The following is a 13432-nucleotide window of genomic DNA, read 5'->3' as shown; positions in this document are numbered from 1 at the left end:
TACACTGTTTATTTGCTATTTTAATTTGGTTTATACAGAATAACCGAAAAACAGGCAGTACATGGATTGTGTAAATTGCTTTTCTGTCTTGTATTTCTAAATGTCATCATTCAACGTAAATTAAAATACACAAACAGACTCAAAACTGTAGGCGGAATAAGAGTTACAACTCACCCACTGCTGACTAGGCATAGCCACAGAGGTAAGCATGTCAGCCATGGCTCCCAACATCTGGTCAGTTCGTCCTTGACTCTTTGGTAGCGCCTTCATTCTCTCCTCCACTAAACCCAACTTTGAACTCAGCCTTTCTTCTGTTGATTTAAACATGGGTTGTCAAAGTATGTCAGAATTTACTTTTCTCCCTGTCTTTTGTGTGCTCCAGTGCACTGCTCCTTCACAGCATGCTGCGTTGCAGTTGGGAGCCGAGTCCACCTCGATCTGCTTTCAACCACAGGAAACCTCATGCACGAGACTAATTGATCCAGGAAGAGGAGGGTTTGTGACAGTCAGGACCTGGAAATGTGCTGTCAGACTGAAGTCAGACTGGAGTCAGACTGGAGCCACGGAGCGTGCTCCACAAACAGCAGGTGAACTGCAAGTGTGTCTCTGTCTTTCTCTACTCAAACACGAGCCCACACTCCCAGAAGAAGCTTTATCTGTTTGCAGAAGTGGGAGATTCTCTTTGGCCTCCTTCAAAGTTTTTGGCAGCTCTGCACCTCTTACTTCTTCTTCTCATCAGCCAGGAAGCTCTTCTCTGTCTTTTCTGAAACAGAGAGCGGTGACTGAGCAGATCACCCTCCTTGGAATCCTCCTTTCTTGTTCTTCATTGGCTCCAGAGGATCACCACCCACTCCCCAAAAACCTCACCTCCAGCCATCTTTCTCCCCCATTTTTTTTTTTTTTTTTTTTTGTTCTTACTCTGTCTTTACTGGATTTGCCTCCAGCTCCAACGTGTTTTGAACTTTTGCTGGATCTTTCTGCTCTCCTCCTAATGTAGCACCCCACACTTTCTCTACTTCCTTAGCCAAGTCTGAGAGAGTGACACATGGATCATGTGAACTCTCAGCTAGAGGGGTAGTCCCAAATAAGGTATGAACACATGGCCCGTGAAGCTTAACTATTTAGGAGGCTGTCACAAGTTGTACACAAGTTGCTACAATTCCAATAAGACAATTATCAAAATGTGAGCAATACGTGACATAAACCACTATTTTTTTAGACACTTTGTTTAATATGTGTGTATCACTGGATTCTATATCAGTGATTCTCAAACTTGTTTGGCTCTAGTACCCCCTTTCTCTAATTCATTAATCCAAGTACCCCCTTTGTCCGACCAGAACATTTGCTCAGAATACTATGAAAAAACAACTGTAGAACACAATGATGGAATTATTGAGTGATAACACTTATTATAAAGAAAAATCAAATTTTGTAAATAAGTGGGATGAAACTTTATTTCTAAAGTTTTTATCATTTCCAGTCACTCCCGTCTAGTGTGTGACCAAGACTGAGTCTTGTATTTTCAGTTCATGTTCTAATCGAGATCATTTCATCATCATTATTATGATTATCATTTTAAACTAAAAAATAAACATAAAAAACCCATATATTTTAATGCTTTCATTTGTTAATTTTCCAATATCTCTCTCTCTCTCTCTCTCTCTCTCTCTCTCTCTGCAGGTACCCCTTGTAGTGCCATCGCATACCCCTAGGGGTACACGTACCCCCATTTGAGAAACATTCTTCTATATCATTTTATATATGGATCAAAAGAATGAAATGTCAATGTGTGCCCTGATAATTCCTTCTAGAATTTATTGTATAATAGCGTTTTTCATAGATAAAAAGTCCTGATTCTCAATGATAATGAACATATTTCCAACATGAGCATGTGTGATTAATCACATTTATAGAACTTTAGCTGAAAGATTATCCCAAATTTTAAAATGTGCTCTTTGCTCAGTTTTTTATTTTCACTTTGTAAAACTTAGCAAATGAGTCCAAAAATGGATGGATGGACTTCCATCTATATTCATTGGTTACGATCAAGATTGTGTGAGGTCTGTTTTATTTTATTTTTTATTTATTTATTTATTTTGCAGAAGTAAGGCAAGATACATAATGGACAGGTTGCCAGTGTATGGCTGAGTTCCCATGCTGTACCCAGGCACATATTTTAATTTAACATCATACATTTTTTAGTCTTTAAGGAGAGTTTTAGCTTATAAATAAGGTTATAAATGACTCAATAATGTTTCTCCTGCCTCGATACTTGTGTTGCTGTCATGATAATGACATGACTGTTACTTTGGAAGGTCTTTTTTTTTAGTCTAGTCAATTCAGACACTTTTTGGAAAACATCCCAGTGGCTGAGACGAGCTTCAGGCCCTCACACGGTCCTGTTTTGGTCATAAACTGTCAAAGCTGAGTTGAGCTTTCTTCATTAGGACCTCTAAGTTAAGGGTTGCTGCATAAGTCAATTTAACTGTGGCTCCTATTCTTATCCATTTATTCATGCATCAACCCATTCATTCATTCATTTGTTTTCTTTTTTTGGTGTTTTAACTACAATAAACATTAGCAAGATATGGGAGACCAAGGTTCGGTTGGTGGACGGGTCATAATAGGTCATAACTTTGTTTACTACTCACTCGCTCTGCATAAACTACAAACATGACAAGCAGCTTCGTTTGACACTACACGCTGCGTACTGGTTTACTTCTGCCACGCAGCATGTCGTAACACTGTTGTAACACACACAACTCTGTTCTCTACATATGTGACAGCACACAGCTCTAGAACGAGTCACTCATACATTTTTTTAACATCATTTATTCATGTGCCAGAGGACAGTCATCCATTCACCTCCTCAGGATCCATTTGTACGTCTTTCTCGTGCTAATCGAAACGCATCACCTCACCGTTCATTTACTCTAAAAGTTACAGCTCTCGGTCATATGATGTCCTACACTCTAATGATTGTATTTCAGCAGTTACTAGAATTTTTTTTGAATGATCTGTCAAAAAAAATCAGATTTTATGTTTGGATTTATATTTTTGTATTTTAGTTAATTTTAAGGTTACTACCAAAGGTCATTTTCATTCAAACAAAATATTTTACGAGGTTAGAAGCAACGTGGTAGCCTAATGGTTAATGACCCCATGATGGGACATGCCAGGATTTTTCACAGCCGAGGGGGATCGCATGGCGTGCGTGCGCCGCTGGCGCAAGTGTTGTCGGGGGTCTGAGAAAGTTTTAAATGTATAACTCTTTGAGGGCCAAATTTAGTGAAGTAAAGCTAAAGTTGTGTATTTTTATTATTATTGCATTACTTTGGAGCCAAAAGTTATTTGTTGAATTGGTGAAGGTAATAATGCATGTAGCTACTCATGCTTGGTAATAGGTCCTCCACTAATAAACACTCACACACTGTAGATACAACAAATAACATTTGATTCAAAGACCTGCTTTCCAAATTTAAATGAGGTATTACGTGGGACCCAGAGTAATATTGAAACTGTTATGGACATGCACACGAACGAGAAGACGGACACACACATGGAGACACGGATGCACGCGCCCGAGAGAACGTGGCCCGAACCTGTCCGACCTGAATGAACCCGATGTCTCTTTATCATATATCAGGCCCGTTTCAGCCCAACAGTATTCACATCCGTGCGTAGAATGAACATGAGGAGCAGGTCCACGTGCCGTTACACACTAAGTCTAGGTGAGGTTACACTATTTATATTGGACGGTAATTCAGGTTGCAAAGTGAAGGATAGACACTGGCAGCATTGGGGGCAGCTAAGTGACTTCAGGGGTCCTCAGGTAAAGACGGGAGCATCCGAGCAAATCGTCTGTATTAAATAGATGGTGCAGCTGATGTATGTGTTTATCGCTTAAGCAGATTAAAAAGAGAGTTAAAACAGCCCACGAACACTTAGAAGTCCCGTTTGTGTCCAAGTGTGCAACAATTATTACGACGGTAGCGATTAAAAAAAAAAAAAAAAAAACAACAGAAAAGCCCCCCTACATTGCTGAAAACTCACTGTTGGGGGAGACATCACTGAGTCAACATCGGGGGTCCCGAGATGCCCTTTGAGTGTGTGTCTGTCCTTCTGTCTGTCTATTTACTGTAAAGGATTGTTTTCTAATTCATTTATTTTAAATGCTTGTCACGAGAGATGCATCAAGGATCCATAAAAACTTGATGGAGCCGAGGACTTTATCAGTACTTTATAGCTTTTCTTATGTTTTTTTTCCAAATTACTGCCTAATGAATGAGTGTGAATACACTCTCTGAATGATGTTCAACTTGTTCTTTTGTAAACTCTAACACAATACTCTCATAACTTTATGGCAGCTTTCACACATGCAAACAAAAAAAATTGAAATATCCAACTAGGTTTGTATCCAATATTCACTGTTCACCTCTTTAGTTTAAACTAAACTAAAAGCATTTTTACTTTTTTCATTTATCAAGTCATATTACATACCATATATCTTTAAATGCCGAAATGGTCCCTTTAAAACTCTTAGACAATACTTCCACACATATAGGTCAGCATTATGCAACAGTGATGGTTTTTAAACATTGGTTTATTATAGTTTTGTGGTAGAAAAGGGATTAAAGACTCTTTTGGTCATTTGATGCTTTGCATGAGTTCAGCTCCACTCCCTTCCTGTTTCCTCACATTCACTGATTGTTACGGGCTTAGGATAGATTGAAGGGATTTAGTCTCATGAATGATAATATTACCGCAGATGCTTGAAAAGCACTCATAAGGCCAGTCCTAGAGACACTGCCAACAGTCTAACAATAGCTGAGCACATGTCTGTCTTTAGAATCAATCACTAAGCTGGCTAAATTTAGTTCATGGCCTCCCGAGCCTCTTCCCAAGTCCCCGTGCCTTCTGCTGGGCACTGTGGTGTCTGGGGAGAGTTTGGACTGACTTTGGCAGTGATGAGTGAGTAGCTTTGTGAAGAATTTGCAAAATAAGAGGAAAAAAAACCTTAGTCCTTAAAAGGAAAGTTTGAAGACTGAGCAACAGGAAGTAGAGCAAAACAAATCGATCTGGAAAGTTGTCAGGATTTTTTTTTTTCTGTTTGGAGGGGTAAACACAACATTTGCTGTGTGTCCATTGGTGCCCTCAACTGGTAAAGGCTCCATTCTGCCATATCTGAAGGAATATAGAAAAACATTGCAAGTTGCACACTGATCACACCGCCCTATTGTGGCAAACGCACTTCCTTTTTCTTTGAATTATTACCTGTTTTGATTCATTTCTGTTTAGGTCTCATAACTTACCACCATTCTTGTGAGGAGTAAACTTGCTCTAAACCTTGCTGAGCAATGGGCTGAGACTAATACTGGGATACTTTGAGTCTGATCTGATGATTTCCAGCTGAAGAGTCGGCTCCTGATAAAACATCGCCTGCACTGCGTATTTGACAGGATTTAGGGAGGATTAGGTCCTCCGAGGTGTGTCAACTTGAACTAGATGCTATCTAAAACATGTTTGAGTTTGTTGACATGTTAATGAAGACAAACTACCGTTACTGACAATAATCAATTTTATAAAAGTGGCTTTATTTGGTAAGATATGTCTTTACATTGCAATGCTGCTTATGGCTGATCTTTGGACTGTACATTTACTAAAAACTTCACAAAAACCCATGTTTTATTTAATTTATACATATATAACAATATATATATTATATGTAGCTAATTATGACATTAGATGGAACCAAATGCAAGGATAATTGTCAAATATTTTTCATCCGTTTAATAGAATGTTATTCTGCTATATGAAAATCCTAAGTAAGTGGTGCACTTTCCATTTTGATCAACAGGAGGCAGCCTGCATCCTCCATAACAAACACCACCAGTTGTATAACACAGGTCACAATTAAATGCACAAAATGTCATAGCCTTGCTTTATGAGGGTTAATCTATTTACCTTCTCAGTGAGTAGCACAGATTGGGTCACTGGTACTATAAATAAACATGTTTAAAACACGGTGGCTATGTTTGGAACGGACAACTGGAACAAACTTGGTGCAGAAAAATAAACCATGTCCTATATAAACAAAACTCTATTAATGGAAAGGTTTTGACATTTTCATGACTAATTGAAATTGTATAATTCATGTTTAAATGTCACATCATCTGTGTCTGATCTCTGAGTTGTTGTGTGTACAGTTCTGTTATGAAGCACCTCTGTGTGCATGTGTCGTAGGAATTATAACTGGCCCCCGGGCCTAGAGTAACAACAGTGTGAGTTTGTTGTCCCAGCAAATGGATTTCCATAGGAAATGAGGCCCAGGTCTCTGTCTCCGGTCACAAAAAAACGGAGAACCTGTGGAACTGTTGTTTCTGATTGAACTGCAGCGGAAAACAAGAGAGGAAAATAATTCAGCAAACCAAATAAAATAGGTATAGCAAAAAGGTTCACTGCTGTCTGTTTCTTTCCTTAATCCCTAAATCTTCTGTAATCAGGATGAGAGGGAGGGAGCATGTTGCCTAACTTAGGCTGATGAGGCAAACATACTGGCTATAGTAGGAGAAATGGAGGGAGGGGGAGGGTCAGGTCTAGAGTGACATTGAAGGGAAACTTCATCCCTTACCACTGAGCACTAACTGGAAGAATATTTGATCAAACCGGATGGATTGACATCAATCAAACCTCAACAGAAGAGGACTGGGACAAGGGTAAGCTCTTGGCTATTGTGACGTCTTTTTTTAAGCACCACGTGTTGCATTGATAGCTAATACTAATTTACTTCTCAATGAAAAGACAAACAATAATGTGCATGTTTAGAATTTAGAGGCAAAAGTGTGTCCTGGTTGGAAGATGCAACTCAGCGACAGCAGGATATGAGGACCCCCAGCCGCAGGTTACAGGAAGACACTTGTTTATTTGTGCATATGAGGAACAGAGAACACCTCGTTTTCCTTTGTTCTCCATGACACACTTTCTACAGTAACTAGTTACAAATGGTAAAAAAATATCCATATCTTCATAATGTGGGGCCCACACAGTCGGTGAAAACCCTTAATCAACAACTAGAAACATCTGCCAGTGGCAACCTATATGATCCATCTTCCTCCTATGAGCAAAAGCAATAACAAACTTTAAATGTTTAGGCATTTAAATGTAATTTACAACAAGTTATAGATATAGTTATAGAAATGGTGTAAAGATACAGTTTTCTAAGATACCTCCCTTCACATTTCTCATGTTTTTTTCAGGTTGCTGTCAGTCGATACTGACGTTCGCATACATTAGCTGGATTTTCCTCAATGTATTGAACATATTTTGTACTTTCAGATATCTGCACATGCTCTGATATGTAATGGGTTTTATCATCAAGCAACTAATGTGACGCAGTGAACAGCATCAGGAGGGTACCTATCTGGTCAGAAAACTGAGGAATCAGTTACAGGGTGGGTTAGGTTTTAAAGAATAAGCCTCCCCTTGGGTCAAGCCCTGCACGTCCTAAGGAGGTAGATCCGGTCCCCCCAAACACAAAGTAATAAAAAAAAAAATTAGACCATTCTAGGCTTTAATGGTTGAATATTGCTCAGTTTTTTGGCCCTTTATGGCCTCCGGCGAGCGCAGTCGACCACGATGTGTGGTCTGCCTCCTTGGCCTTCTTTCCACACTCTGTCGCCCTGGCTTTCCCCTCTCTGTTTTTCACCCTTCTCTCTTCCCATCCTTTACTTTACCTTCCCTCTCCCTCGCTTGCATCTAACTGTTTGTGCTGTCCAATTTATACTCCCCTGTCTTTACTAGTTCTGGACTTTCCTTAAACTCCTCCCCTATCTTTCTTCTTTCCCCCTTTTTTCTTTTGCTTATCTTCTTTCCTCCTTCCTCTCCAAATTCCTCTCCTATTCTATCCTCCTTTGCTTTCAATTATTTTCTTACCCTTAAATTTACTTCTTCCCCTCCTCTCTTTATCCTCATTATTTCACTGTTAGGGTTAGGGTTAGGGTTAGAGGAGGTGACGCCCCTCACCCTTTTTCCACCGCACAAATTCAAGAGCAGAACGTGTCACAACAGTAACTTTTCCAGCTGCCGGTGTCGTGTTCGTAGAAAGAAAAAAGGGAAGGTGCACAAAGAAAAAAAACATCAGACATGCTGTTGGTATCCCTTTCAAGTCCCAGTTTTAGCACCATTAGATATCATTTTGTGTTCCCCTGACAACCATAGAGAATGACGAGCTAGAAGCTAATTATTCCTGCAATGCTAGGGGTGGAAAGAGTACATAAAAAAATCAACTTAAGTAGAAGTAAAGTTACTGGTGTTAAAATCTACTCGAGTAAACATAAAAGTCACCTAAAATGTACTCAGAGGAAAAGTTACTTAGTTATCTTTTTTTTTTTTTGGGGGGGGGGGGGGGGGGATCTCTCCCATGCAATAAAAAAGTACATAAATGTGTATAGAGATCAAACTTGGTTGATTTTTATTATTATTAAAGAACACCATTTCAAAATAATGTGCATGAGAACAAAACATAGTGTGGCTAACCTGGATAAATAAAATAAAATAAATGTCAAGGATGTCAATTCGATGAGGTAAGTGCTTGTGTCAATACTTCCAATGTGTCAGAGCATCCAATAAAACATTTTCCAGTAAGAGAACAATTCCTATCTTTAGCAATCTCTGAAAGCAAGAAATGAATACAGTACGGTATGTTATATAAAGTCTATAAAGTTTATACGTCCATATTCTAGGTGGAATGACAAAAACTGTATGCATCTATGCATTTAAAATAAACAGTCTAATGAACAGATTACATTGATTATGCATAAATTGTGCATAAACATCAAAGAAAACGTTCAAAAAATAAATACTTAATAAAATTATGAGAAGTAATAGTGATTGTGTCAGTGAAGACATTTTCAAGTTACTGAACCATTCTTCAGGGGCCTCATTTATTAACAACGTTTGGGACTTATATATATTTTTTTTTAAAAAGGCGAGATAATGTGCGCACCTCCATTTATTTTACTCTGCAACAGAATCTATTTCCAATGTCGTGAAGTACTGTTACTTGAAACAAAATTGACTTATAAATCAACTTTTTTGTGCTTTAAACATCATAAAAGTATTATTTGGGCTTCATGCCCAAAGTGTTATTTTTATTGATTCCCTCAATCGTTAGTTAGAGGGTGATTTGCTCCTTTCTTACTGCAGGGTGAGCCCAAACACCTCCAATTTGATGACGCGTTCCCACTTTCATGACGAATTTGACGCGGCACTGAGCTGGAAGCTCTCTGCAGTGATTGACATGTAAACAGACACGCCCACGAATGTGAGCATTTCAGCTCAGCTACGGAGTGGGTGGGAGGAGGGTGGGCCGTCCTCTGGCCCTACGTCACTGTACGGGGAGGAGGAAGTCAGTGCCCCGTCTATGGACACGCCCACTCATGAATATGCAGAAGTGGGACGCAAATCACCCCGTCTGTGTAGAGTTGCTCAGAAAGTGTCTTTTCAGAGGCCAAAACTCTGGAAAACAGGCGAGTTTGGGAAAATAAACCTCAAATACTGTGTTTTTGGGGTTCTTAGAACAAATGGCGATGGGTGGAAAATAGCATGACATGGGACCTTTAAGTAAAAGTAAAAATACAGATTTTAAAAAAGTACTCAAAAAATAGAAGTACAAAAAAATGTTGCTCAATTACAGTAACGAGAGTAAATGTATTTGGTTACTTTCCACCCCTGCTACTGTAATAATCAAAGGTTGAACTTTCACTGCATTTGCTCTGAAACCAAAGCTCTACAGAAACTGTATATCAGTCATGCCAACATCTGTAACCACAACAGCATCCCAAATTATTGCTTTATGAATATGGCTGTTATTATGTGCTCCTTCCTACATACACACATACATGCACACATGTATGAACATCTCATGTGACCTTTTCTTACACATGGTTCCATACAAACATTATATCAACATGTGGTTTGTATTGATTCAGGATGTGAATGCTGTGCAGAGGCTCTGACACCCAGGTGTGATCCCAAGTAGGGGGGCTTCCAATGGCTTCTTTAAATGATGAAGACACCGACCTGTGCAGTGGCCCATCGGAGGACTACGATATTCACCTGGACAGCTCGGAAGAAGGAAGCCTGTTTTCTGAGGACTCAGTTTTTCCTGACTATGACAGTGAGAAAACATTCACAGAACCACCGAAGACGCTGTATGAAGCCTGCGATAGGAATGACAGCGAGGGACTGCGCATCATCCTGGAAAGGGGTGTTACTAAAGAGGAGGCCATGGAGCTGGATATTAATGGAAAGGTGAGTTGAGATCCAGTTTTCTATGAGAAACTTCTTAAATAATACGATTGTTTTGGGGGGTAACAAGCTTTGATTTGTTCATTTCTTGTTCCCCATCAGAATGGACTGATGCTGGCTGTGAGCAAAGGTTTCGTAGACATTGTTTCCCTCCTCCATCTGTGTCCATTCATAGACATCAACCACCAGGACAATGATGGAAACACTGCCTTAATGATAGCTGCTCAGTCAGGTGTGTCAAACTGAACTTTCACTTTGTACTATGTTAGGACAGTTATTCTAAGCAAATGATGGACATGGACATTAACAAGATGATTTCTCTTTCAACCAAGGTTTTAACACCATCCTAAATTATATTCTTAACTACTATTCTGGAGTGGACATTGAGACCAGGGACCACCGAGGATTCACAGCGCTCATCAAGGCGGGTCTTCAGGGCCGGGAAGAGTGTGTGTGCGCTCTGCTCATGCATGGTAAGTCGAGACAACTCAAAGTCTTATCAGATAAAGTCAATAACAGTCCTTGTAAAGATGATTGAAATGGTGTGAGAGAAAAACAGATACAATTGTGTACAATAACTGAAGTTTAGTACGTCCATTTGAGGTCCATATTGAAGCACAACCTCTGATCTGTGAGCTAATCTGGTCATCACGGGGCTGCTGGGATAAATCCTGTTTAACATGCATGAACACAAATAGGATAGCCTCTATAAAAGTTCTACTTATAAACAGATTATGTCAGACTAATTTGTATTTTTATTTTAATTCCATTGTAAAGAATAGATGGTTATAACATGGATTTGTCTTATTTTACCAGATTATTTGTGACATAATTTGGTGCAACAAACCCCCTTACCCCAAGACTACTACAACTAAAGGTAACATTTTACTTGAAGTTTCATACATAAGGCTGACATTACACTGTCATTATTGGTCATTAGCATGAATAAGGTGTCATGAAGGCTGTAATTAAATGTTGTTCGCTAAATTATGACACCTTTGGAGCTATGTTGGCATTTTTTCGGGTTAGGTGGAGGGATCTAGTTGGGTTAGGTTGGGTTAAGGTTAAGGTTAGGGTTAAGGGTTAGGGCAACGAACAACACTTAATGACAGCCTTCATGACTCCATATTCATGCTATTGACAGGTGTCATGTCATTAGCATAATTAGCGTAATGTCAGCCTTATGTATAAAACTTCAAGTAAAGTGTTACCCTAATTCAACTACTATTCTTTCAAGTCATTAACCTGACATTAACACTCACATTTAATAAACCTAAGCATCTTTATTTAACTTAACCTTAGTGTCTTGTTAAAAATTCCAGGAGGGTTCATCCCTTAACCAGTGCGTCCAACATAAAGGGCTTAGACAGACAATAATCTTCAACCTTTGCAATAATCATAACCTTAACTTAAAGGGGACATATACCCATTGTTCCCTGTGCTCTAAATGACATATCTGTGCTGGGGCTTGGTCAAAACATAACATGAATCAAGCAACAGGAGAGGTTTATGATCCTGTATGAACCAGCTCTTTCAGAGCGGGACACAACACAGCGGTGCAGCCGTATTAATATGAACCTGAGTCTGACCCTGAGCGAGAAGGCTCTCCCCATGTAGTATGTCAACCAAGACTTCAGAGAGACATTTTCTGCGTCAAAGACTAGCGGAGGGGAGGGTATTTTCTTTCCCGATTCAACTTTTGACGTCACAAACTGAGAAAATTTGAAATGGACCACTTTTCTCTCTGTTGTAAGACTTACACAGACCACAAACAAAGGACTGGATGGGGTTATTTCACATGTTGTGTGCCAGTGGACACTCAAGTTTCCTCATATGTGTTTAAAAACACTGCAAAAGTTTTTTTTTTTCATAATATCTCCCCTTTAATTGGTTCTAGGTCATAAAAAAAAGTTTATTTTCCTCCTTTGGCTTATATTTTGAAAATTCGGTTGGCTCAAGCCATACAACCACGAAAGTGACGAAACAAATGTGTGAGGAGAAAGCTCAAGCTGACCTTAAATCCTGTAAACACTGACTCCTTTTAACCCTGAGACAACTTATGTCCAAACATTCACACATTAAAAAAGAAACTCCACCTGACAGAAGCTTCTTTTTAACTCCCCAAACCAAACTGATCATTTGTGTTACTGTGTTATGAGGGTTTGATTCCCTTTCCTGTACCTGCCATCTTAACGTCATGTCTAGTTGTTAGAGATTTTGGAAATGCATTTAATGTTGCAGAATAGCAGTATCAATTAAACATGAATTATTTCTTTGTAATCCATCTTTTGTATGTGCAGGTGCAGATATAAATGCAATGGACTTCGTCCAAGGGAAAGGTCTAAAGGACTGGGTTCTGAAGACAGGAAGGTTTGAGACTTTGAACAGACTCCGCCGCCTACAGACGCGACCCGTTGCTCTGCAGTTCTCTGAAAACTACATCCCTGAGTGGCCTGACTTGAAGGCACTGGTAGCAAAGGCCACTGCTGCCAAAACAACTAGTCAGAAGCTGAGGCAGCGCTTCAAAGACAACCTTTCTTTTAGCTTCCCACACGACCCTGAGGACAATGGGGTTTTCGACCACATGGTGCGTATAACTACTAGTCTCCACAGCCCTTTGGTCACTACTGGTTGCCGTCCGTTCTGCCCGAGCAGCCCTCCGGAAATCGGCAAGCGACGTCTTGCAGTTCCTGAACTGATGGCAAAGCACAGCAAAGATTTGGAGACAAGCACTGTGTCCCACAGTAAAAATGGCTCCATCACCCCCTCCTCCCCTACAGCTGTTTCATCCACATCTGTATCTCTGACCTCCTGCTGCCAGAACTCCCAGCACAGAGACAGCATGCCATCAGGCAGCATGAGAGGCTTCATACCTCACAGCATGGCTCGCCGAAACAGCATCTTCCCCTCAGGTTGTGTTCCAAAAATTGAGGTGACAAAATCTAGAGAGCCCACTCCGAAGAAAGAACGAAAGAGGAAGAGATGGCAAAAGGGTCGCCTCGAGCCTCCTGTTTGGAAATACAAGGAGGCCAAAGAGATGAAAAAGAGAGAAAATAAACAACAGCAGGAAAAGGAAAAAGATGAGAAAGAAAATAATAGGTCCAAACACTCAAGCCAAAAATGA

At 39.8% G+C, this 13432-nt stretch overlaps 2 protein-coding genes across 3 annotated transcripts in view; one reads left to right on the top strand and one right to left on the bottom strand.

The window, feature by feature from the left end:
- The window catches only part of arhgef25a (Rho guanine nucleotide exchange factor (GEF) 25a), a 76073-nt gene extending 75023 nt beyond the window's left edge, over positions 1-1050 (bottom strand). For both annotated transcript variants that reach the window (XM_028452557.1, XM_028452558.1), the window contains exon 1: positions 175-1050. In XM_028452557.1, the coding sequence (XP_028308358.1) occupies positions 175-327 (153 nt within the window). In that variant the 5' untranslated portion in view covers positions 328-1050. The remainder of the gene's footprint in view (positions 1-174) is intronic.
- Positions 1051-6611: 5561 nt separating this feature from the next.
- ankrd33aa (ankyrin repeat domain 33Aa) lies at positions 6612-13432 on the top strand. Its single transcript, XM_028452802.1, has 5 exons — positions 6612-6716; positions 9990-10311; positions 10411-10540; positions 10641-10781; positions 12609-13432. The coding sequence occupies exons 2-5, from the start codon at positions 10051-10053 to the stop codon at positions 13430-13432; spliced, it is 1356 nt and encodes a 451-aa protein (XP_028308603.1). The 5' UTR covers positions 6612-6716; positions 9990-10050.

Source organism: Gouania willdenowi, chromosome 7, assembly GCF_900634775.1.
Source record: "Gouania willdenowi chromosome 7, fGouWil2.1, whole genome shotgun sequence".
Taxonomy (NCBI): domain Eukaryota; kingdom Metazoa; phylum Chordata; class Actinopteri; order Blenniiformes; family Gobiesocidae; genus Gouania; species Gouania willdenowi.
Note: the sequence above shows the minus strand (reverse complement) of the source record. Positions and strands in the feature narration are given on the sequence as shown.